Raw genomic sequence first — 26,402 nt, 5'->3', positions numbered from 1 at the left:
CACACACAGCAACTGCTGTTCATCTCAACTCACACTGCCACTAGTCTCGGTATCCTCCTGGGGACATTTCTTCAGCAGATGATCACTGGCAAAGACTTTTGTAGAAAGGTGTCAGAGTGACCTTTATTGAAATGAACCTGTGTCCTTGTTTGGTCCCTTTCTGCTAAGGTTTAAAGGTCATAGGTCAGTTTTAGATCTACAGTAGTACTGAAGCTCTACTAAATGTCAGTCAGTGGTGTGACATCATGACATTGTGTTCCTCGCAGGGCGCGTAGAGCTGAGTCACGACGCGGACGTGGGAGATCTTCTTCACCGCCTTGTGAAACACCTGCTTGATGTTCTTTGACTCGTTGGTGGAGATGCTGATTCGCGGGCTGAGAGAAAAAGAAAGAATCGGGGGGGAGAAAGATGGAGGAAAGGCGGACAGAACATTAATGCACGATGGGAAAGGAATACCGCGCATCTCACAAAAATAATAATTCATTATTCACTTTAGTGTGTAAAGTTAGCACAGAAGATCGATAGCACTCCTGAGTGTGTGTTGAGTGTGAGGGTGTAGCTAGTGAGTTTAGCATAGGCTTCTGACTGCAAACAAACTGAAACAGCAAATCTGTCCAAAGTTACAAATTACAACTATCAGTGCTAACTGTGGACATACAGGTCCTGATCTGTAATTGCAGCACACAACTCCCTCTACTCTCTTCTTTGAAGGCATCATTTTGAACAAAGCTATAGCTTTGTCAAGCTAGCTGCTTTCCTTTGTTTGCAGTCTCTGTGCTAAGCTAAATTAAGCTAAGCTAAACCCCTCATGGCTCCAACTTCCTAAATCAAGGTATACTAACTAAATGTTTAACATAAACCCGGTCTTGTTCACATTTGAGACTGTTGAGATGAATAGATGCAACCATCTGAAACTGAATCATTATATTCTGTTTCTATCTGCTTTCAGATTTTTTTGTCATTTTTTGTTACGGCACATATTGAAAAGTTACCAGCTGTCAAATTTGCTTTAAGAAGATAATCTGTTTACATCCACGTTGTTGCTACTGTATTAATGTAAGAATGTAGTTTACAGTTTTCATTTTGGTGTGTTCATTGTTACGCAGTTGTTCTATGTTCTGTGTTATACTGTCGTCCACGACAAATGACATTTTGCTTCCTGCACGTATGTCATAGAAGAAACCTGAACCTGAAGATCACTGACACTGAAATGTTGCATTTTAATGATGCAACAAAGTATATTCAGTATTTTTCATGCAGACCGGTTGCACCTGTTCAGCCATACATTTTAAGGAAGCACCCCATAAACATCATGTACTGTATTTAGAGTTTTCACTTAAGCCCAGATCAGTGTCTGCACGTCGCTACTGTTGGATAAAAAGTTCACTTTGTTTTTAGACTGCATGTCAAAAATCCTTGAATGGTGGTAAAAGACACAGTGTCCCTCCATATGACCCATGACCTCTGAATGCAGACACATTTAGTTTTGGTGGTATATTCAGGACTCAGCTTTAAATTTTCATGGACAATTGATGTGACTTTTTAAGAAAAAGAGACTTGTAAAGTAGAAGAACTGAGTTTTGTCTGTGATCAACAATTCAACTGTTCAAAATGATGTTTTCTCCCACTAATCCCACATCCCTCACTGGAACTGCCTCCAGATGTTGCTGTGTTTCATTTGCATTCACTTGGATCTTGAAAAGAAACATGACCCACAATCAACAAGAAACACAACAGTTCTACTCAAGCATAAAAGATACAGCTAGCTACATGCTGCGAAATAATTTTATTTTGAAATTTGATCTACTGCCACTACATAGACGTAGGTCTAGATTTCTATTTCATTAAGGTTGAGGCTAAGATTTCAACCTAATGTTTGAATGAGTCACATTCAAGATGCAACTTAATGCAAACAAAGCTGCAGTAACACCTTAAGACAGTTCATGCTAGCAAGTCCCCAAAGGACTAGTCCCTTTGCCAACAAAGCCAGTAATGTTATACATTTTTTATAATGCATAACATTACCTCAGTTTTTCTTCTTTGCAAGTTGTTCCTGTTGCTGTTTCTCGGCTTTCCGTTTCTTGTACTGGGCTATCTCGGCCATCTGCAGCCCATGGGCCATTTGCCTGTTGGAACGAAGTGCAAAGCATAAACACAACACACACACACACACACACACACACACACACAGACCACACACATATACTGGAGTCCTGCAATGGCTCGGCCACTTGTTCCAAAGGACAGATTAGCCTAGTGCGAATTTAGAGTCATGGAAGAAGCACAGCGGATTGTTATGAATGGAGGCAGAAGAAATGCTCACTTACTCCCTGTAGTCTGTTTCGTCTGTTAGTCATTCCTGACATACCCAAGGATTTACAGAAGTCACATGGTGGCATTCAGAGTAGGTAGAGAGGATGTAATTTTGAATGTATTCACCACTGGAACATCTACTGTACAATGGCTGCATGCGAGGACCAGTGTGATAGTGACTTGTCTTTAATTTTAAAACAAGTATATACAGTAATTGTTGTTCGACAAGTCTGGGAAATATTTTAGGCTACAGTGAGCAAACATAGGCAGCAAAGGCCAGTAAAGGACAGAGCAAGGTGTACAAAATCAAAGGAAACAAAGAGGATGCAGCAAAAAGGGGTGAAACAAAGCAGGAGGAGAACAGACAGTTGCTCCTACCCCGATTTGAGTTCTGGAGGAACAGGCAGAGGTTTGGTAAAACCGTCTCTCCCAACAAGCCAGTAGGTTTCTTCTATGCCTTTACCCTGAAAAAAGGAAACAGAGACACTGAGAGACGGTGTTTTGTCTTCTTTTAATCATGCTGTTCAAACCTTGAGAGCTGTACCCTGACTTCAGTCCTGCCTCTCAATTCGAGCTTGTAGCCGAGATTTAAGTGGTGCAGGACCTTCACTGTGCTTTGGTGGACATGGATCCTGTAGGCTGCAGAAAAGGTTATCAGTATAGCTGATAACTAATGAATTTTCCATCTATCTCATTTCAGTCCTAGTTTTATACATCTGTAACTCACGCATCCCGCTGGACTCCATACGAGAGGCAGTGTTCACTGTGTCTCCAAACAGACAGTAGCGAGGCATGGTGAGACCCACCACGCCTGCTACACATGAACCTACAACACCGGCCAAATACACACACATACGCATTTTCCTTCCTTATTCTTACAATTTCATCATTTCTATTTCCTGTTGAGTTGCATCAGTTAAACTCCATGATCTCTCACCTGTGTGCAGTCCTATGCGTATCCTGACAGGAACATCAGGCATGTGCCTCATTTTGAAGGTACCCACAGCACTCAGGATGTCGAGGGACATGTTAGCAATTTCTGCAGCATGGCGGTTGCCGTTAGGGACAGGAACACCTGACGCCACCATGTAAGCATCCCCAATCGTCTCCACCTACAGTTGGACATAACAGAACGACACAAACACAATCTGATGGTTGGGACCAGAGTTCCAGCAGAACTGAGTAAAAATAGTGACTTGAACACAACACCTTGTAGACATCATGGTTTCCTATAATGGCGTCAAACAGCGTGTAGAGGTCGTTGAGGAGGTCGACAACGTCTATGGGTTCGCTGTTGGCTGAGATGGTGGTGAAGCCAACAATGTCACTGAAATATAGTGAGACGTTGTCAAAATACTCTGGTTCGACCACACCGCCCACCTTCAAAGCCTCTGCCACAGATCTGGGGAAAGAAAAATTAATGTAGCAAAATATTGAGATGACAGTTAAACAACTGACGGGTTTCCATGCACAACAAATGACAGACATGACTTACGGAGGCAGCATCTGAGTTAGCAGCTTCTCTGTCTTCTGTTTCTCGATTTCCAGCTCCTCTGTTCGCTCTCTGATCAGCTCCTCCAGGTTGGATGAGTACTGCTCCAGCATCCTCAACATGGAGTCTATGATATTGGTCTTCTTCCCTTTGTTGATATTTTTAAACTGAGAGGAGAGGAGGGTAACTTACAGAATACATTGAATAATTCCTTATAAGCCCAAACTATACTGAACAGAAACAACAGACCATCACTGGTTACACAATTAAAAGTGACTTTGGCAAACTAATACATCAGTTACACCAGATATTTTGTCACATTTGACATGAACTTATGATATCAGAGCGTTGACTTCATTCTAGCGAAAGAGCTGAATAATGTGTATTCCACGATGACTGTTTTTAATCAACATTGACAGTTAACCGGATAGTTCAACCAGCCTACCTGGTCGAAGATCTCATCAAAGCTGGGTCTCTTGTCTGGCTGTTCAGTCCAGCACTGTTTCATCAGCTGGATGCACTCTAACGGAGCATAATCTGGACTGACCAGTGGGCGACACAGAGGAGGAGGCTTACGGAGCTTCTCTACTATGTCTGAAATAGTCAACAGAGAAACATCAGCTGTTCTGATCAGAAGCCGACTGTCCCAAATGATCAGGTTTGAACCAGTTGTTGTCATACAGTACCTGCAGCAGACAGGTCCAGCATGCAGAATGGAGGTCCTCTGATCACCACTTCCTGCATTATGATGGCAAAACTGTACACGTCACCATGTTGAGTCCCGTGGAGCCCCAGGTGCCCACTCCTCAAGATCTCTGGAGCCGTCCACAGCAACTCTGGAACACAGTGAAATGCAGTAGTTTGCTTCTTCAGCGACAAGTTGTACAAAATATTTGCATGAGAATGAATATTCCTGCCAAAAACAACCCAGGATCAAAACCTGCGCTGTTCCCTCACCATCTGCAGGAGGTTCGATATAGGGGAACCTCTGAGCCTCCAGAACCTCATTGTAGCCATAGTCTGTGACCTTCAGGACAAAGCGCCCATCCACCACACAGTTTCGGGACTTCAGACGAGTGTGACACACTCCTCGGTGGTGGAGGTACTTCATACCCTTAAAGAAAACACATTAGTTTGTTTCTCCCCTCATCCTCTGCATAGTGTAGAATAACATAGGAGGTAAAAGCAACATTCCAACCCATGTATCTTGAAATGATATACAGACTCATTTACATTCACCTTAATGAGATCCAGTAGCAGAGAGGACTTAAACATCCAGTCAAGCTTGACGTCTTCATTCAGCAGCAGGTCCTCCAAGCTGCCTCTGGAGCAGAACTCCGTCACAATGGCAAACACACCGCAGTCATGAAAGAAGCCCAGGAAGGGGTTGACGTTCTCATGACGCATGTCCTTCATCTGCAGACAGAAAATGTTTGGTTTGACTTTCATGCTTGACTTTAAAAAAAAAAAAAATAAAAAAATGTCAATTGATTCTTTTTTCCACCTAAACTCCTGCTTGTTCACCCACCAGTTCAAACACGTCACTGGTTTTTGGGTTAATGCTGCTAAATGTGCCATTAGGAAGTCTCTTCAGCCAGGCCCAGTCCCCCTGTAGAAATATATTTTAAAAACATGCCACTATGAAAAGAAGCTCCTACTAAATCAGACTGCTTGCCTCACAGTTTTCATTTTTTACCTAAGTTGAAGAATAAAGATGGAGAAAATGCACCCAAAGCCCTACTACACATCAGGACAAAGGTTCAGAGGAGATCAAACATCAGTTTACTCTATAGCCAGCCAGAATGCAATATATTTCACAATTTAAAAAACTGGAAAGGATGTTGTGATTGCACCATGCACAATGTGTCACACTGACTGTCTTGCCTCATAAATGACGACATTGGAGTTCTCATACGTGGCTGGGGACTGAGTGGAGACTGGCGAGGTGATGCTGCGTTCTGATATGCTTTTCATGCCACTGGCCCTGCTGTCGTCTAGACTCAGCTTCTGTTCAGGATGTGAAACAGTAGGTTTGATTTCTTGTGGTGAAATAAAAATAGTAGTTAGAAGTAAAAATGACAGTTAGCTTTGCCACTGTGTTTAGAGGTTTGTGCCCTAAATGTTGAAGAATGACTTCTAATGCAACATCTCCTTCCAATATATTACAGATTAAAGCAAGAAAGAAGTTTAATGGTATAAAGAAAATGCAAGAATTTTTAAGACAATAACTTAAGACAATAACTTTAAGTACATACCAAGCCACCCAGAAATTGTGACTGACCTTGTTGCTTAGTGATGGGTTTATAAATGTGACATCAGCTAGGGTCAGCAAAATCTTGTTTGGACCTCGGACTAGTCGAATTTGATTGACGCGCCGCCTAGGCAACAAGAGAAAAAGAAGAGCAGCAGTAAGTGATTCCTGACAAACTAACAGATTTAGAAATAATTTAGTCTATGATCTTCCAGGTCAAACAACACGACTCATGACCTCTTTCAGACTTTGTACCTAACGCAGTAAATCAGAGCCACCACACAAACAGAGAAGGAGATTGCCCCAAGGAACATGATGATGGTCGAGAACAAATCCACACCTGGAACAGAACAGATGTTTAACCTGAAATATCATAGAGCCTTTTAAGATAAGAAAATAAAACAACAAGAGCACATATTAGGTTCATCAGTCTGCTAGTTCAAGGCTTCATGACATCCACAGAAAACCAATCAATGCATATCTTTTTATGAGCGTGTGTGTGTTCCTCACCCCCTGAACAGATGACCCCAGGAGTAAACCAGCAGGAGGAGTCTTTCCTTGGCCCATAGTAGTGAGGGAAGTGGATATCTCGACCCAAGAAGCGAACCATACCGGCCTCTATATCAATGCTAACATTGATAAATTCAAGTTACTTAATTAAGTTATTTATTACATTTTCTTTGAGTGTGCAGGACAAATGAATATGTAACCTAAAAACATGATGCAGTTTAAAATAGCAACAAGTTGCTTGGAGCCAAACAAACCTCAAACAGCCTCAAACAAAACAAACCAGTGTTTTTTTTTTTTTGATTATTCATCACCTTCACTCACACAGGCATGGGATCTCTTCTTCTCAGTCATTTCTAAATTACTCAAACATGGCATCTCTGAAATGTGGACACGCTTGCTGTTGAAACTGAGTCAAATTGTGCAACCATTTGTGTGTTATGTATTTTGATGAAAGAAAACAGGGGAATGCATAGTGTTTTAATAGTTAACTTTTGAATCCCTCCCTTATCCAGTGCAATTTATTTTTTAACTTGTTAATCTCCACAAACAATAACTTGTAATGCTTTCCACCTCATGTTACCTCGAACAGCATCACCTTCACTCACACACGTGTATACGCGAGTGAAGGTGCTACGTCTACGACGTGCAGACGTAGCGACGTAACGCTTTTCAAAATAAAATTTCAAAATAAAAGTTAAAAATAAAAGTTAAAAAAAAAGTTTAATTTATGGTGTTTATGATTGGCCTCACGCGGGCCGGACAGGGACGTACAAAGGGCCGGATGTGGCCCGCGGGCCTTAATTTGCCCAGGTCTGAATAACACCCTCTAACTCCACTGAACACCACATCATTTACAGTACTGCACCTTCTTATAAGGAAACATTAGTCTTGATGAACCTGTATGTTGGCTTCAATTCCCAAGACAGTCCATCTGTGTCTAGAATAAGATAGTTCAGAAGAGTTGATCCAGAGCTGTTGGTTTTGATTGGGTGACTGAAACCCTGCAATGTAAATAAGTGGTGTAGTTGGAACTGTCCTTAAAAAATGATTTATAATTTATAATGCAGACATTTGTTTGTTATTTGTAGCATTAAGGTCACATATTATTGAACATAGGATTAAAATATACAATGTCCTACTTGATCACATGATTTCCATTTGCAATATTGCTATTTACAAAATTGCAGTGTTATTCATTTCACAGCTCTCATGGTACCTGGAAGGCCAGGTTGCGTGTGTGTCCTGCCAGGTTTCCTCCAGACATCCACTCCCCAGACTGTCGGACACGGCGCACTGTGTGAGCCATGAGGAGGACAGAGTTGTAGATGGTGCCGAACAGAGGAGATACCTACAGGACACATGCACAGAGATCAGCTCCACCTGAGGACAAGACTCGCTAATGCCTCTTCAAATTAAAAGCGCACTTTTTAAAACTATTTAGCCCCTAGCTTCACCTGCTGTGGTTTCAGTGTCTTTGCTACCTCTCCTTTCTCCATGGCCTCTCTGTAGGCCTCATAAAATGAAGTGTGGGGGGAGTCAATGGTAACAGTCAGCACAGCATCGTAGGCCCTCAACAGTTTGCTGTTGCTCTTCAGAGCTGGGTAGGTCACATTGTGGTAGGGCAAGCTGTAGAGCAGGGTGTCGTACGGCACAAAGACCAGGGAGCCATCAATCATTTGCATGTCGTAGGCCGTCTCCAAGAGCAGCTGCTGGACTTTGCCCCCGATCAGTGCTGAGTGCATGCAGAGGATCACAACTAGGAAAAAAATTATACTGTGCTTCAGTAAGAAACATATATGTCATAAATATATCTAATAATACTAAAAGACCCACAGTAGATCAAGTTTCTCGAATGAGTAGTTATCATCTGATGAGTCAGTACTGACTTCGTATTTCTCTCATCTTGCGGACCTTAGCCAGAGTTCGTCTGATGCCGTGTGGTGTGTGCTCCATAAAACTGACCAGTCTGACTGGCAAACCATGGCTTCTCAGGGAGTCAGCCACCTGGGCGAGACAGACACAACATCCATTCATCTGGACCTAGCCACCTTCTAGAAACCAAATACACATTTTTCTCCAGAATCTCTAATGTGAAAACAAAGATTAAACCTTGGTGGCTGTCTCCATCCAGATGTCATCTGAAGAAGAAATTATGCCAATGTGGGCCCACCTGAAGTAATTCATGAGGCTGAACAGTACCCAGGTGGGCCTCACCATGGAGTGGGCAAAGGTTGGGTGATTCCGAATATCATCCAACTCATAGCCAACACAACCCCAAGGAAACAATGCCTAAGGGAAGATGAGAGGAAAGACGAAATAGACACACTAAAGCAATACTTTTTTATAGCATTAATGTAGACATATGTGGCTAGTGTAAGTAGCCTCATAAATACCATTCCCACTGAAAGATCACTTACTTTGTTCCAGCCTTTGCTCAGCATTGAAGCAGCGTCACAGTAACCGGGGTTGGTGGGTCCAATGTACCCCGAGGCTTTAGTGTGGAAACCCACAAACGCCTCCAGTGCCCTCGACGTCTCACATGGCTCCTTTAAAGGTGACAGTTACTCAGTCAGTCAAGGCTTCACTTAATTAATGAACCGACTAGCCTAGAACTGCACCATGCTCACACCTACACCTACATCCAACTGTGTACCTGCAGCACAGCATAGTCAAATGTTGCAGCGTAGGACAGTGAGGGGTCCTTGTTGATGCGGTTGACAGCAAGCTGTGCTGCCACACTGGGAAGGGCCTTGGCAAAGAGAGGATCACACCCCCAGGGTCCCACCACTCCAATGCGAAACCAGGCGGCCTCTGCTGGATTGGGCAGTAAACAAAGAGATGCCAGAAAAGCCAGGAAGAACCTCTGAAGGCCACTGATGGGTGTATGTGGAGGAGGAGGAGAGGAGTGGGATGGAGGTGAGGGAGAGAGTGGAGGAGAAGATTGGGTTACAGCAGGGGAAAGAGAAGAGAGAACAGAAGAAATTGAAGACTGAAGTTGAAATAGAAAGAAACGATTCGTGGGATACAAGGTCAGAGAAAAGTGAGGATGAAGAGAGGTGGACAAGGATGGCTCATTGTTGGGAGTTTTGTCTGGTTTCTCCTTCCATATTTCACATAAAGAGGTGAAGACCCCGTGCTGCCGACGCATCTTAAGGTTCACAGGCTCCAGAAATTACAAGAACGAGGTGGAAAAGGAACTGATATGGAAGGTGCTGCTTCCCTGAAAATGAAGGATTCGGACAAAAGTAAGTGAATTAATCTTGGTGTTGATAAAAGATAGCAAGCCTAGTACAGCTACAGGTATAAAGCTTTAATTAAAGTCGCTTCTGACTGTGACTGTGATGTGTCTGTAACAGGTTATGAGTAATTAAAGGCCCGTAACAAGAGCTGAAAGTGTCAATTGTTTTTAATTCAGGATGTTGTATTATCCTCATTCTGAAGAAATACATATTCATATGCATAATACATATGTCTGCAAGTTGCATAATACGAAAAAAACTTAATATTCAATATACAATATTCAATACTCAGGTATTATTTTTCAGCATGGTGCATGCTGAAAATATTTATATCTACTAAATGTGACACATAAACAAAACATTCTTGCCTTGCTCCGCTTAAATTCTGCTTTTTATTACATTTATTTATTAAGGTTTCCTACCAGGCATTGATGAAATGAAGGGGTCTTGCTTCTCTCCAAGGCAAATCTTCTGCTCCAAAGCATCACAGTGATGAATAGCTACATCACTTCTCCAGTTGTTTACTTCCAAAAGGCCAGAAAGTTTGACAGATCTAGTAATTTCTGTTGAGGTTCGCGAGACAATACATACATAAAACACAGATGAGGAAGCTGGTGGAGTTCTAGGTGAAAGCTTACATGTGCCACCTGTCCTGTCAGATTAATCAAATCCAATCAGGCCCTTTGTAGCTGTAAGCTGCACTGGCTTAGCTGAAGTGAAAATGATGATGATGATGATTAGCCTTGGCATTGTATTTATTATTATTTGTTTTTAAGCTTGGTGTAACACAACGTTCTGTGCACGTTTGACCTTCTAGTTTCGCCCTATCAGTCATGCAGACATGTTTGGATGTGGAAAAAATTCTGTGAATCCATTTGTGGCTTGTTCAATCACTTTATTTAATAGTTTGTACCTAGTTTACTGGACATTATAGCGACTCATATACATTATTCTTGTTTTTTTTTTTTGTTTTTTTTTGTCTTGATTTACGATTCTGCAGGGTATTTAACCAATATGCTACTACCAGCTCTAATGGTGTTGTCCTTTAGCTGACCTTGACCTCTCATCTCCCAGTGAGGGGCAGACATGTATGGAAAGTAATATTATATATTACTATTAAATATATATTTACAGCACTAACCTTTGGGATCAATGTGGCGTGTAGTCTGTGGAGCTGCTTTGTACATATAAATAACTAAAAGTGTAACTCATTTATAATTTGCAATAGAGTTAAAATTATGCTACAGTAGTTATATTACTGTGTGTCTACACATTTGTTTTCTTTTAGTGTTCAAATTTATATTTAAAAATCATTTTTTCTACATTACATTACTACAGCTGTCCCCTATAAAAATGAACAAAAACTGTTGGACAAAAAATTACACATAAAAGCTGACATTACACATAAAAGCTAGAGGGCAGCACGACACAAAAAACACCATAAGTTTCTGCAATCAGTGGTCTGTGTGTGTGTGTGTGTAGCTTTCTAGAAATAAAACAGATGTTTCCTCTTGAATCTGCATGGGGCCAATAAATGAATGAGATTTTGCCCGCCCCTCTCCCGCTGGGTCGTGCTCCTTCAGTGTTTGGGGTGATAGCTAATTATAAAACGTTACACAATGTGGCAGAACAAACTGTTCATGTCCACAGAGTGAACGTCACTGTTCTGGCCTTTTCACGGATTTCAGTTGGCTTTTTAATAATCGGTCTGACTCTGTCCGGGAGACATTACTGAGTTTCTCTGATTCAAAGAGACAATGTCAAAAACAAAGTGAAGATTTAAGGAACAAAGTAAAGACATAAAAATATAGAGGTTATTAGAGAGAGTGTGTGTGTGTGTGTGTGTGTGTGTGTGTGTGTGTGTGTGTGTGTGTGTGTGTGTGTGTGTGTGTGTGTGTGTGTGTGAGCCTCACTCTACCAACAGTATCTCAAAACCAAGACAAATCAGTCCAGATGTGAAGCTCTGACTTGCCAGATGAACCCTCTGACTCTGTTACACTGACTCCGGCACACATTTAAATACAAGCTGCTTCAGCTTCCTCTGAAACAAGCCCTTCACTTTTTACACTTTTTCCAGAATACCGTTTGAGGTGGTGTAGTCTACAGGTATACGCATGAAATAGAAAGTGTTTCTTATAAAGGCTTCACAGGCAGAAGGTTTGAGAGACACTTCCCTGGATCATCAGCACTGTAGAGACAGAAGCGTGTGCAAATAGCATGAAAATATTTAAGCTGCCATTTTTACATTACTTTTATACACAGCTGGAGGTGGTTGTAGTTCTTACTGTCTGCTGCAGAGTTCACCCACAGGTTACTGTGCTCCCCTTATATCCAGGTGTTGACAGTCTCTGCCATAACCAACTCTTTGAATCGATCACATGCTCTTTCTTTTCTGAACGGCGCTTAGATTTGTGAAACAGCCACTTGTCGGTCGCTGATGGAGGGCCCCTCATTCTCAAGACTGACTGGCACCACGGCGTGCAGACACAGAGAGGGTGGAGGGGGTGGATGGGACATGACAGGCCCCAAAACGGGATGAAACAGGTTTTTTACATTCCACCAGTGGTAATGGCAGCACGAAGGGCTCTCAGGTGACATTACTCTCCCTCTGGCGGTCATTTTGGAATTCCACAGCTCTTTAAGATATTAGCGGCTGCGAAAAGACGACGTGGGCTGATGACTGTGGGTTCAAAAGCGACTACTACTCTAAGTTTGAGGAGTTTATGTTTTCCTTATCAAGAACTGCATAGTTAGGGTTAGGCATAACTAATATCTACAGGGAAGTGGAAATGATTACAGATGATGAAAAATGACAAAAAATGGAAAGCAAACCACAATATTCTGTGATTTCTATGGTGTAATATTTAGTGATGACTGTCAAATGAAAAAAGGCTTTTCAATTTTCAGGTCAGTCGGCTGTGAGTGTGTGCGAATAGATGAATGAGAAGCTGTGTAAAAACACCAATAAGGTGGAAAAACCCCAGACCGGACCATTTAATCCATCAGCATCCACGAACAACAAGACATCAAAACATCAAAACAACAAAGCATTATGTTTTGAAGGGTTACGTACTCAAGTTTGTGTGTGCATGAAATTAATTTAGACATTGAAACTACTGACAGACATTCAGAAACTGTTAGCTAGTTCAGCGTAAATAAGTAAAACCAGGTTAACACAACAGAGGAAAATGCTCAATGTCTGTTTAACAATAGCTTTTCCTCACTTCCTTAAGAGATATATATTGTATTAAATTGCATTCAGTTTCACATTGAAGTGTGCTGAAATATTCATTCATTGCCTTTTTTTTCCACTTCACTTCTCACCTCAGTCACTCTACACATTCCCCTTATCTGATGAAGTCTGCAATTTGACCAAACATCAAAGGAGGGACAATGAAAACTCAGAAATGCAGAGAAGCACAGCAACGTGAATGATGAGGTTTTTAAAAAATGACCCTGCCGCTCAGAAACCACCACACGCTGTCCTAATTTAACTATCAGAGGTCACAACACGAAACCTCTGCAGCACAAATTCAAGCTCTGTCAATGAAAACGACTCCAGCGTCGGTGCTGTGATCTTCGGAGGCGATGCTTCTCAAAGAATTTCCTCTTTCCTGTTGGATGGGTTTGTGATGTTGATAAAGAAGCAAGCATGACTTCTCTCCGCACTCCCACCTTTGCCTGCTTATCTTGGAGACAGAGACAGAGAGAGGCGGCGTCGTAATTCTAACAACCTCACTGGAAAGGGCAAATCTATTAGTGGTAAACTCCCATACCAGAAGAAAAACACACAATAAGCACAAACAATCTCTCTGAAGTGACGGACTTATAAAACTGTCTTTTGCTGAATAAACGCTAACTATGTTGAAGATCTGACTGTACGCAGCAGTAATGAAATCAGAAACCCAAGTGGTATACTGACACCCTACATGGTGGAACAATTACTGTCTGGGAAGATATGTAAAATAAAAAAAACAGTCCTAATACTGACTCTCTGTAGGAAGAGGGGAAGGGTGACAAAAGGGCAGGCAATGAGAAAGGAAGTGGGAGTAAATGGGTTGCCCACTGGGGGCCTTTGGTGCCTTAAATAGATACTGTTTATTCTTTAACTCTATGTTTTCAGCTGTTTAGACAGAAGACGAGACAGAGGCCCAGCTGTAAAGATTAAACATGGAGGTAAAGGAAGGAAGCAGCTGAATACGGTATATGACAGACGTCTGAAGAAAGTGCTGTGGGTATGTGTAGCGGCTGAAATGACTTCAAATCTGTTTCACATAATTGCTTCAAGTTTGAGGCAGATTATCGCATTTAGCCTGTCACAGAGGAATCCAGCTTCTGTCGGAGATTAAATTCAGTTTCTGTTAAATGGGACGTTTCCCCAGCTACCCAGCATGTTCTGTTTATTTAAGATGCAAGATTCAAGATTCAAAAAACTTTATTAATCCCAGTAGAAAATAGTTTTGCCTCGTTACAGTTGCTCTCAACACAGACGAAAAGGAACCACGACCAGAAAAGATCCACATCAACACAAATACAGAATAACGAATATGTGAGATGGATGAAAATAAGTTAATAATTATAGTCCATAGACAAGAAATTGTCAGTTCCCCCTCCTCTTACTGAGGGGGGAGGAATTGTAAAGACTGATGGCAGTGAGGGTGTCCAGAGAACAAACAAACAAACAAACAAACAAACAAAAGTCCCTACTGCTCTGTACATTTACCCAACAAGACGCTTTTATGGCAAAGTTGGAAATACACAGCATGACAAATGAAGCAGGATGTCGGTGTAGATGGCTGGGCTCATAAAGTACAAAGCAAAGGTGCGTACAACTCAGTTAGCTCCATGTGCTGATACCTGTCCACTAAATGGATCTTGTCCCGAAACTGTTTTACCAACTGCTGTTTTGAAGGTATCGAACTCCATTTACCGCTGAAGTGTATGATCAAAACATTCAGGGCTCTTAATGCCTTAATGTTAACCTGAGAGAAGAGAGTCGCTCTTTCTGTAACTGTCATACAGGGAAACCAAATTGGACAATCTTAGTGCAAATCCATCTGCTACCGACGAACAGTTGATTCATTAAGTGACTTAAGTCTGGTGTGGGTTCAAGTACCAAGTTTAAAGTCTGCAGCTCTTATAGTGTCGCTGCAATTTGTTTATTTGATCTTCTGAAAGTATTATTTAAAAAAAGAAATCTATGTTGCTTTGCAGATTAGAATGATCGAGCTTTGATCTTCTTGATCTTTATCACCATAAAACAGTGCAGGCCCTCCACAGCCACGTTTAGCTGTTGCTCACAACACAGTGTTATTGTGCTGGGGAGGTTAATATTTTGTCTTCTGCCGAAGGATTTGCTGAAAGCCGACATGTCCATTTGTTTTATGTATGGACAAATACGCTGATGATCTTCCTTTTTGTGTTCTTCTGTCTCGCTTTTATCTTCCTGACTGTCTCCTTTCAGCTCCTGTCGTCTCCTCCCTTCTCCCTCCCCGTCTCTGTCTAATGTTTGTTGTTTCACCCTCTCTTCTTTTCCAGTGTTTATTTATTTCACATTTCTTTTACTGCATATAGATCGTCTCGCAACCTCTCCCCTCTCCCTTTCTGTCTCCGTTTCGCGCTCTCTTTCTGGGTCAGGGGATCTCGACTTAATGCCGAACAGGCCCTTAACTTCCTGCTGCCTGTTACAGATAACAAGACGAGCCATTAAAACACACACACACACACACACATGCACACACAGCTGGTTTATGTTCTCATCACTGCTGCTGTTGAGGAAGTGATTTAACAAAGTGGTCACCAGTATAGGGATGACTGTATACAGTGGCCCTGAGAGCTTTGAAAGAAAAAAAAACAGAGAAACCACAACCAAATATAGAAATGCAAACAGCACAGGAGACAAACAAAAATGTTTCCGCCGCACACTAGAAAGTGATGGACATGGCTGGCACGCTGCTGTGGTGACTGAAGAAGAAAGTGACTATGTATGGTGCTGGAAAATGAACTATGCATGTTTTCTATTTGTTTATTTTTACTTTGTGAGGGCATTTCTGTAGTTTCAGGGATGTTTGTGTGAAGATGCTTTCTTTATTTGCTTGCATTCTGCCTCTATTACTTATGTTTACCACATCGGTCTTTAATTTTTGACAAGAGCAATCACTGATGACCACCTTATCTTTTGTCCTCATTGTCTGCATTCCTCACAAACAAAGAAAACTTTTAATCTCACACTAAATGCAGTGAAGGCCATTTTAAAAAAAAAAGGATGAACGACTTCCATATGCTACTGGTTTACTAACTTGCAGTACATACTGTTGTACAGTATGTGTGTGTGTTTCTGTTGACCTCGGCCATTTGTATAGTGTGTATATACAGTACATACCAGCATTGCTGTCTACTGTATTGGTGTCCTATTCTATGGAAAGATACTCTCAGACTAACTTAAAGAGGTCTGAAAATAATAAAAAATGAAAATAACACCCAGTTCCGATGAACGATGTATTGTTCCCACCTGATAAAACAACAATACACAGAGAACAACAGTACCCTGGACTCAATGACAGTTTCTGATCCTACACCATCCATTTACAACTATACCATTTGATTTGTCTCTTCTTCCCTCTGAGCACATCCTCAGCTAAGTATCGTGTTGTGAATGGTGTGAGACTCTCCATCACTGTGGACAAGTTGATCCAACTGTGTGACACTGTTGGGTTTGATAATACTACAAGACTCAACATTTAGTAACATTATTAATGTTACACTTTCTCTCTACCGCTTTACTTTTTACTGTTCAAGTCTGCTCCTTTCCTTCTTACCGAAAAAGGATGAAAATAGTAGTGACCTAAATCAGGCCTCATAAAAGACACATTAACTCTTCATCTATCAAACAAACTCACATTTAATGTCCATGTTCGAGCAGCTTGCTGGCTTCACGAAAAAAGGGAGTAACTTATCATTCATGTGACGGTATGAACCCTTGTTCCAGTGGCACACAGGAAGGAGGTCCTTAAGAGAAACATGGTGTGTGTTTGGAAAATGAAGATAGGGACTGAATGAGAAAACTGCTCCTGAAGTAGCTGGAAATGAAGAGAAAGTCTCAAATTTTCTCCATCTTTTGCACACAGACACAAGACAACTGGCTTTATCTCATCTTTTTTCCAGACTCTGATGGAGCCCTGCTGCTCTTAAAGGTCAAAGGGTAAAGGTCACAGGTTGGGGTCAGCAGACAATTTTGAAAAGTGTGTGTGGAAGAGACAGACAGTGAGGGGTAGAGTGGTAGTTTAGTCTTCGAGGATGAAATTGCAGATGCGGAGGAATTTGTCTTTAGAGGGGAATTTAGTGTGTGTGTGTCCACAAGAGAAGAGGCCATGAGAACAGGAGAAAACACACACACACGCAGTTTTTCATACATATACCAATTCCCAGACAGCACCATGACATCATTTCTATTGTTTCATTCAGATTTTTGGACTTCGACCCATAAATACAAACAGTCAGAACTGGACAGTCTTACTCTATTTCCTGTAACTGTTTGAGTTCAACACAATGTTTTCCGCTTAGAAATCCCATCGTGTTGGGAAGAAAATGCCTAAAAACCCTGTTTTAGTAACAATAATGAAAATGCATTTAGGTGTAAATACTGAGCAGACTGTAAACCATTAGTGCAGTTTGGACTCTTTGGGCTGAGCTATAGTGGAAATGTTTATTTTGTCACAGATACAAGCACATGGGGCCTTGTAAATGAGAGTCACATGGATTCTAAATATGCTGTGTATGGGACAGAGTTTTGGTTTTCTGCCATCCTGCCAGATATTTCATTGGTGAGTATGTGTGTTTAAAACAAGCCTCATTACAGCTCCTGTAGCTTTAAAAAAGCATAAATGGACTCTGGTGTTCATACCAGCTGAATGTGGAAGTCTATGACTGCCAGAGGTAAGACGACCATTGTCCTGACCTATTTGCTAAATTTGTCAGCTTTATAATCCTTGACATTAACAGATTTCACAGAAGAGGCATGGGAGAACCCGATTTAAGCCAGGACAAGATATTTGAGATTGAGATTCCTCACCATAATGGCAGTTTATACCATCCACATAAAAATAGAAAATACACTTAAAATTTCAAGTAATATTTTAGTCCGATCGCATTTTATTACAGGCAGTTATTGACTTCCATAAAAAACACACTTTGTTTTCTTATGACAGGCTTCCCATCCGGCTGTCAGATGTCAACATTTGTCTTTGCATAAATGGCCTTTGGGTCATTTCCTGTTTTAGCTCAGACTAGTTCCTTATTAAAACAGATGAAACCTCACATTTCATTTATTTAGTATCAACAAATAAAAAAAAAAAAGGTTCTCACAGGGATTAACAACCCTGAACCCTAAAACCACAATAAATGAAAGTGTAACAGGTTGAGGGTGAAGTAAGACATAATGTCATTCATGCAACAGAACATCAGATCCATTTTCTATTGAACCGTCTTGTAAATTATTCTTTAATAATTTAATGGATTCAATTTACTTTCTTCACGATGTATAAAGAAAGATTTTTCAGCTGAACAAAACTGAACATGAATTGTCCTAACGTCGGTGGGGTTTTCCTGACACTCACTGTGGTTCAAGTTGTGTTTTTTGGCACAATACAAACTGTTCAGTTTGCAGTTTTTGACACGTTCATGTACAGCAGCATCCTTGTTGAGCCCAGAACGGGGCCGTATTGACCGTGAAGAATTTATTGACCTTCGTCCAAAACACAGACAAGTGCCTAAGTGCCATGAAGCTCCATGTGATCTCTGTCTTTATCCATCCATCTAGTGACGACTGCTTCTGTCCATTTTCTGCTATCCATCATATAAAGACTAGAACCTTTTCATTTCCATGGAAGCTCTTCTTCTTTTTGCCATTTGTCTGGCTGCATGTCGCTCGTGGTCCCATACTGAGATCAGATGGTGGTGGCTGCCTTGACTTTGGAGGAGAGGACCTGTCTGAACCTTCTCTTCAGCTCCTGCATGTTTGGTGATTTGGGTCTGGCCAGGTGAAGGCCTCCTCTCCTCTTCTCTCCGTTCCCTCCTCCCAGAGCTCGGCTCACCTGGACAACAGAGAACAAAGTGACTCAACACAAGTCAAATGAGCAGGTCAAATTCAGCCCCAGGTTAGGTTAAATTATTACTAATATAATTATATTATTATTATTATCATTAGCTTCTGAAATAATAAAAATAAAGAAATCTTAAAAGTAAAAGATCAAATGTTCAACAAAAAAATCAATTATTCAAATCAGTCTTTCCAAAATAGAAGTTCTGGTCTACCCATTACTCAGAGAGACCTTCCACAAAGCACAGTATCAGCCTGCTAGGAATCAGGGAACCACATCTGCTGAATCCCTCAGGCATGCAGATTTACATTGTACATCATCCCCATCTTCCTGAATATATTACCAAACATTCATGCAGGCAGCTGTCAAATCTTGACTGCTGCAGTGCCCTGCTAACAGAACTACCAGTGCACTGCACCATCACACATCTCCAGGTGATCCAACACAACTGATTTTCGATTTGGATTTATTAGCTTGGATTCTGCAGGCAAACACAGAGCTGACGACATCTTTGCTAATTCTTATCAGGCAAACTGCGAAACCAATAAACAACAGCAACAAAGTCCCACCTCCTGACAGAGGTGTAGGAAGGCGGTGTGGACCCCCTCGTGGTTCTCTCTGGCCGAGGCCTCAAAGTAAACTCCTCCTGTGAGCAGAGGCAGTGTTCAGGTCAGGACCGCTCTTATCTTCCAGATAACACTCAGCATTCTTCATTCATTAGACAGCTTGCAGGGTATGTTCACAGGAGCAGGCAGAGAACTATATGCTTTCATTTTTCTTTTTACAGCTGTTATGCAGTAATAGCTCGGTGTGCTCTAATCAACATTTACCAAACAAGGTGGCTGCTGTGGGTTGGGGAACTCTGTCACTTAAAGCATTTCTCTGCTCGAGACAAAATGGCTGAATTTGGCATGTGATTAGAGGAAAACAGGTGGAAGAAGGTGCCCCACCTAATGACGCTGCTAATGCCTCGCCTTCGTCTGCAGGCACTTGTCGGGCTCGCAGCAGGTCGCTCTTGTTTCCAACCTGCAGCAGATTACAGATTACAGGATTGATTAGATTATAGGTATTGGGGTTAGTAGGTGACTGTTTGGTCTGATCCTGATAGAAGTGAAAGACTTCGGTACCGCTAAATCTTCACACTCATGATCCGAGTAGCATTTCAACTGGAATATTAAACGTTAAACATTTTTATGGGACAACTTGTCTAAACCTGTTAAAAAGCAGTATAATATGAGAGCTTTAAGAAACATGTCCCCAAGCGTCATGTCATGTTCAAGACGCCCCTGATTCATCAGATACATTTAAAATTATAAATTTAACAGTAACACTTAGAGACAGGACTGACCAGTATGATAGGTATGTTTCCAGAGGGGTGTATACGTCGAACATGTTGGTAGAGAGGCTGGATGGTTCGGTAGCTGTTGTGGTCTGTGATGGAGAAAACCAGCACATAACCGTCTGCCCAGTAGATTGACCTGGAAGTCAAGGTAATACTGTATAAGCACAGGTACATTAAGTACAAGTACATTAAGTGAATTCATTTTCAAGCAACTTAATAAATCCGACCTGTTGATCTGTTCCTGGCAGTACAGGCCTTCAGCGTCATCCTGCAAAAACAGACAGACAGTGTAAAAAGTCCATAGTGAGTTACAAGTGTCCATCACAATTTGTCCTGGACAGTGTCATCTTAACATTAGTCAAGTCGTTTTAGTTACCTAAACATGACGGAGTTACTGCTGGAGTGTATTTGTACTGTATGACAACCAGGGATGTCATATAAGCAAAATAACTCTCCACAGTCCCTTCAGTGCTCCCTGTAGAGCAGCTTCAAGTGACTGGTGCAGGTGGTGCTTTGACTAAAAAAGGCACATCGCCAAGACAAACAGCAGTTTACGGACACACACCAGCTGTTTCAGACTTTGAACTTAGGACTCCACACCCACAGGACCACCCAGCTGTCAGCTCACTGACAATTACACTTAAAGTTGGGGAATTCCTTATTCTCGCTTCGTCCACATGATTACCAAGCAAAACACATGTTCTGTAATCACGAGTTGAAGGTGAGTTCAGTTTTATTTCTGGGATCACGCCAGCCACCAGAGTTAATGATGCAGTGTTTAACAATACTTCTCCACCTCTCTGATCTGCACACATGACCTCCATGCATAAATCATTTCCCTCTAATCTCTAGGAAAGAAGTCACCATCACCCTCTATCCTGTCAGGAGGGACTTCCTCACCCTCGCTTATCTTTCTCAGTGAAGGAAATGAGCCGCTCTGAAGCCTGGTTTTGTAAACACACGGCTGGTATTGAACAGGGTAAGCTGTGGGGCACCTTGCTCTCATTATACAGATCATGAACGAGGAGATGCTGCTAAGTTCACTTCCTCTTACTTCAAATACTTTCTGAAAATCGCTTTAAGATGAAACTGGGAGTTATCTTTTATTGCCTTTGGGGACATTGTTTTAACTCTGAGATATAAAGCAGCAGTGGCATCAGGAGCGGAGAGAGATGCCGCTACTTCTTTGAACTTTTGAACCCAGGTCGACAATTAAAGAGGTGAATACAACAAAAACTTGATTATTGTAACTGCAAACACTTGCATGCATGTATTTTATGGTGTTATTCGATCGGCGTATCAAATTGAAAAACATTAAAAAAATATTGTTTTGGTTTTGTATCACTAGCGAGTGAGTTATTAAGAAAGTAGAGAGTCAGAGCGAGGCCAGGTGAAAAACTGTGTCAGAGTTGGTGAACTACTTTAGCACCTGTTAGCTGACCTGCTAACTGTCATTGAGTTTAGACAGGCTACAGTATGTAAGTTTTTCCAGTAATAAACGTATTATACTGAGAAGTGTTGTGAAGACTCACTGAACAGCACTGTCTTCTAAACTTCTACAGATTTTTGAGCGATGGCCTGACATCTTCCAGTTCTGGGAAATGATGTGTCCCCTGACCATCGGTCTGAATAATTTAAAAGATTTTAAAAATATTTGGCAGTATTGCAAACGATTAAAGCACAATGGGCGGAGTGTGCTCTCTAATATCCGAGCCAGACTAGTTTCAGGCCTTATTAGCTGAGACCACGACGGTTTACTGCCACTGTGACCCGTCTCCTGCCAAGCTCTTCTACTTCCTTGTCCTGAGGTTAAACAACAACATGCACTAAGGGGAACAAAATTTGCACTCAGCCTTATTTTTTCAGGGAATATACGTTTTGGCACATTTGTCATTTGCTTACATGCATATTAAGAACAGTGGAAACGAATGCATTTTCAACCCATATTGCAGCACATAACATATTTACAAACTGAAGCAAAATCCACATCCAGCTAGATTTGACAGGGTTTTCACATTTCTACTCAGCTTGTTATTCATATTTCACATGAAGACTCTGGCTTGGAAACATGAAATGGAAACATGGCTGCTGTCTCTCTGTGTCAATGAGTTACCTGGAGAGCGACACAGGGAGTATCCTGGATCTGAAGCGATACTTCCTCCCCATCCAGCGTGACCTTTCTGGAGTAGAGCGCTCCTGGGGAGAACGAAAGAGACGGGTGGAAGGATGAATGAGTGGAAGGATGAATGGATCAGTAGTGGACTTTCTCCAGAGCAGATGACTTTTGCAATAGGAAATCAGTCAGTGAGTCTTTTTTTTTTTTTTTTTTTTTTTTGCTGCTTGATAGTTCTTCTCTTATAACAGACAAATGGATGGAAACTCACCGGTGTTTGCTTCATAATCCCCAATGAACCGCTTGGTGAGAAATCTGACAATCAGAGCTGAAAAGAACAAAGAAAGCTATGAGTTGGTATGAGCGTGGTTTTAATAGCTGCACTATAGTGATTTGAAATCTGCACTGTTTGATTTTAACCTCAAAATTAATTGACCCTGCTGAAATCTACTGACCTATATAAAACTAAAATGCTTGCTTGTTACTGGACTATCCCTGGTCTCTGACAGATCACTTTTTTATTTTCAACACTTTGACAGATGAGGGATGAGCTAAACAAACATGCCCAGAGATTTAACTGAGAAAATGATTCACCAGTATTTAGAATCTGACGCAATCCACCTCCATGCGTCATGTCTTATTGGCAAATGACTGTCTCATCTATCACTTGGGTTTTTTTTTTGGATTCTGAGCATTGTTTTTCCAACTCTTTCACATTTTTGTCAGTGCAGTTTTATGCACAGCAGTTAGCTGAAGGAAGTGCCCTTTTCTTCTTTCATAACAGCTTTTATTAAATGCCTCCAGTCTGGTAAATGCCCTGTGATGAGTAATCTGGGCTTAAGACACACCATTCCTACTAACAGAGGAAATCTGTTGTTCCTGCTGGGACTCGTGAGCTTCAGTTGGACTGTGGTGGTGATTTATTCATGCAGGCGTGTCCTCAGTTGCTATGCACAGACTTTTACAACTCCCTGAGCTTTATTAGAACTTGTAAATCCCCCACTTACCACCAATCTGACAAATTAGCCACTTGTAGAGAGCTAAACACTTAATGATGTGTTTAGTCTATCTTGCACAACACTGGCAGCTACCATTATGCTTCATGACCCCAGGGCTTCTTTTTGCTGTCTTTTCTATACATAAGTACAGACTAAACCTTTAAGAATCAGACTACCTATATATTTTTTTTACTTTGTTGTATGTGTTGTCTAGATAAGTAGTTTTCACTATTTTTGTACAGCTAGTGGCCTTTTCCCCAAATTTCAAAACAGGAATATAAGATATTAATCTTAATGTTTCTGATGGTTATAATTAACTGTCCTAAGTAACTAATTACATGTATTAAAGTAGCCTACTTCAGTGTACTTTTGAAATACTTGTGCATTTGATAGATATATTAAAATGTTGTAGGGAAATATTGTACTCCAATACATTTTGTGGCATAGTTACTTTTCAAATCAAGATCGGACATACAAAGTCTATGATCTTGTTATAAAAATGAATGTTTTAAAAATAAATAAATATATGCCCAAATGTATAAATTTGTTCAAATTTGCTTCACAGAAATCTGCCACAATAGTACACACACAATAACATTATACTGTTAATAACAAAGAATATCATGCCTAATATTCATACTACTCTGAAGGAGATACATTTGAATAGAAAAGAAAATGATACTGTACATAGCTACATATTATTTATATTACTTTACTTCTGCTCATGTAAATTGTTAAATGCAGCACTTTCACTTGTGATAAAGTGTTTTTATAATATATATATATATATATTAAAAGTTTTATAAAAAGTTACACCACATTTAAAATGACAAGGCGAACTGTCGCCCCCTACCGTCCGGGATGGCTGATTTATCACCAGCCTACTTGCTGTATCACCTGAAACACACAGCTTCATTTCTACCTCTCTCCGGGATAATACAACTCTCTCACTTGGTGTGATGATCGGTTTATTCTGTGTTTATTACCGAGCTGAGCTGCGCCTCCACTGACACACTCTCCCATTTTATCCTAACGACGCAATAAATCAGTGTAATCAGCCCCTGTGCAAAAACATTTCCCCCTTTTTTTTTTTATTTTTAGATTGTAATAATCGCTCCATCTTTCCATCCATACCTGTTTTCCCGACGTTGCTCGCTCCCAGCACCACGATCTTCACCGTCTTGTTGGGCACACAGTCCAGCAGTGGATACTCCGGTATGGGGACCAGCAAAAAGTTGCCAGTTCCGCTGCTGTTCATGGTTCCCGGTGCAGGGTCAGTGGCAGTCAGCCGCATTTAGCTCCCCTCTGCCCTCAGATCAGCCCGGCTCTGTGTGGGAAAAACAACACTGGCCAGCGGCAAACTCCTCCGCCCCGAGGAGGAAAGATCACCCCGATGTTCCCATAATGTTCCTGCGGGGGAAAGCGTCGATCTGCTGAAGGATCTTTTAGTTCACTCTCCGCTATGAAGCTGCCTGAAATTCACTGGACCAGTAAAGCTCAGTGAGATCCTGAACTCCCAGAAGTATCTCAGATCCAGTTCAGAGTTTTCTCCGTGGGTCTTTCAGCGATGAGAAGTTTGATGAGGCCTTTTTTTTTTTTTTTTACTCATTTAAAACACTGCTCATAAGTAATGATTAAATAAAACACACACACACACACACACACATTCCGCTGCGCACCGACTCCAAAGGCTTCTGACTGCGGACAGAGCGCAGAGACGCGCAGGGAGGGAGGGAATGAAGCCCGGGACCATCCCCACTAATGTTCCCATGAGACCTGGCTAAACTCTCTTTCCCACTCTTTGCTGCCTCAACTCAGACTTCATCAAACTTCTGGGGTCTAGTAAACAAGGAAAATGTGGGTTTTTGATAATAAGACAGTTCGTTTACAGTTTCTCCTCAGTGTCTGTTGTATGGAAGCCTACACATGCAAGACAAAAAAATAATAATGAGGACATTTTAGATGAACTAATACTGGATCAAAATCATAACAATAATTCTTTGATTCAGATATGTAATTATGTTTATTATCATGATGGAACAAAGTCTCAAAGTCACAGTTAGAAGAAGCCAAACTAATGCGATGACATTTTTAAATTATTTTTTAATTATACATTTTTAGTGTGTAAGCAGAAAATTGAGATGATTGTAGTAAAAAATTTTCGAAAGGCTACAAGCGTATTATTATGATGTAATAATTCTCACACATTTGACTAGATGTCAATTGTGACTTCTTTCTGAAACATAATCTCAAATGTCTCCTGACTTTGATTTAATTGTTGCGTAAGTTTCAGCCTTTCTGCTTCTACTCTATTAAAATATTTCACACAGTCAACATTTATTACCTTGGATGAGGAAGAAGAAAATCATAAAACACGTTTATCACCAGAATCCACACTAAAAAGATAAGGGAGGGATTCAAAAGTTAACTATTAAAACACTATGCATTCCCCTGTTTTCTTTCATCAAAATACATAACACACAAATGGTTGCACAATTTGACTCAGTTTCAACAGCAAGCGTGTCCACATTTCAGAGATGCCATGTTTGAGTAATTTAGAAATGACTGAGAAGAAGAGATCCCATGCCATTCGTGGCTCAAAGCACCGCCCGCCCATGTAAGCCCCGTCCGAACAATCGAGCGAACCTAAGTCCTCGGCGACGCTGGACGACAGGAAGTTGTGTCAAGTTAGACACATGTACAGCGAGCAATACCGGAACCTGTGCTGCTTTCTATACGAAGTGAAATAATGAACCCCACACTATGGGATGACCTGTCTTTATTTTTTATTTTTATTTGAACGCGCTCTTTAACAATTCCATATTCAGGTTTTATTCTCTTAAGAATCAATTCAGTTTTATTTGTATAGCGCCAAATAACAACAGAAGTCATCTTAAAGTACGTTACAGCGTGTACGATGTAAAGACCTTACAAATTTAACCGTATAATAAATTATATAAAACAACAACAACAACAAATGAATGAAGACTCACCAACCAATCAGAAGGCAGCGCTGACTGACCAATGGCGTTAGCCGTTCCTTTGT

At 41.1% G+C, this 26,402-nt stretch overlaps 2 protein-coding genes across 2 annotated transcripts; both read right to left on the bottom strand.

Moving 5' to 3' along the window:
• Positions 1 to 229: 229 nt before the first annotated feature.
• On the bottom strand, positions 230 to 9,714 carry gc2 (guanylyl cyclase 2). Its single transcript, XM_026353417.1, has 23 exons — positions 9,220 to 9,714; positions 8,984 to 9,112; positions 8,676 to 8,855; positions 8,453 to 8,570; positions 8,021 to 8,322; positions 7,783 to 7,914; positions 7,464 to 7,567; positions 6,567 to 6,685; positions 6,312 to 6,396; positions 6,087 to 6,183; positions 5,690 to 5,812; positions 5,334 to 5,414; positions 5,045 to 5,221; positions 4,763 to 4,919; positions 4,492 to 4,641; positions 4,251 to 4,399; positions 3,809 to 3,972; positions 3,523 to 3,715; positions 3,251 to 3,425; positions 3,041 to 3,139; positions 2,858 to 2,952; positions 2,692 to 2,777; positions 230 to 374 (listed from the first exon to the last, which is right to left on the bottom strand). The coding sequence occupies exons 1-23, from the start codon at positions 9,712 to 9,714 to the stop codon at positions 230 to 232; spliced, it is 3,555 nt and encodes a 1,184-aa protein (XP_026209202.1).
• Positions 9,715 to 16,289: 6,575 nt separating this feature from the next.
• On the bottom strand, positions 16,290 to 25,189 carry rasl11a (RAS-like, family 11, member A). Its single transcript, XM_026353524.1, has 8 exons — positions 24,491 to 25,189; positions 22,630 to 22,686; positions 22,359 to 22,441; positions 20,473 to 20,513; positions 20,252 to 20,381; positions 19,854 to 19,929; positions 19,473 to 19,549; positions 16,290 to 18,897 (listed from the first exon to the last, which is right to left on the bottom strand). The coding sequence occupies exons 1-8, from the start codon at positions 24,648 to 24,650 to the stop codon at positions 18,751 to 18,753; spliced, it is 771 nt and encodes a 256-aa protein (XP_026209309.1). The 5' UTR covers positions 24,651 to 25,189; the 3' UTR covers positions 16,290 to 18,750.
• Between the last annotated feature and the right edge of the window lie 1,213 nt (positions 25,190 to 26,402).

This window comes from Anabas testudineus, chromosome 18, assembly GCF_900324465.2.
Source record: "Anabas testudineus chromosome 18, fAnaTes1.2, whole genome shotgun sequence".
In the NCBI taxonomy this organism is placed as follows: Eukaryota; Metazoa; Chordata; class Actinopteri; order Anabantiformes; family Anabantidae; genus Anabas; species Anabas testudineus.
The sequence above is the reverse complement of the archived record's forward strand: the minus strand, read 5'-3'. Positions and strand labels throughout refer to the sequence as shown.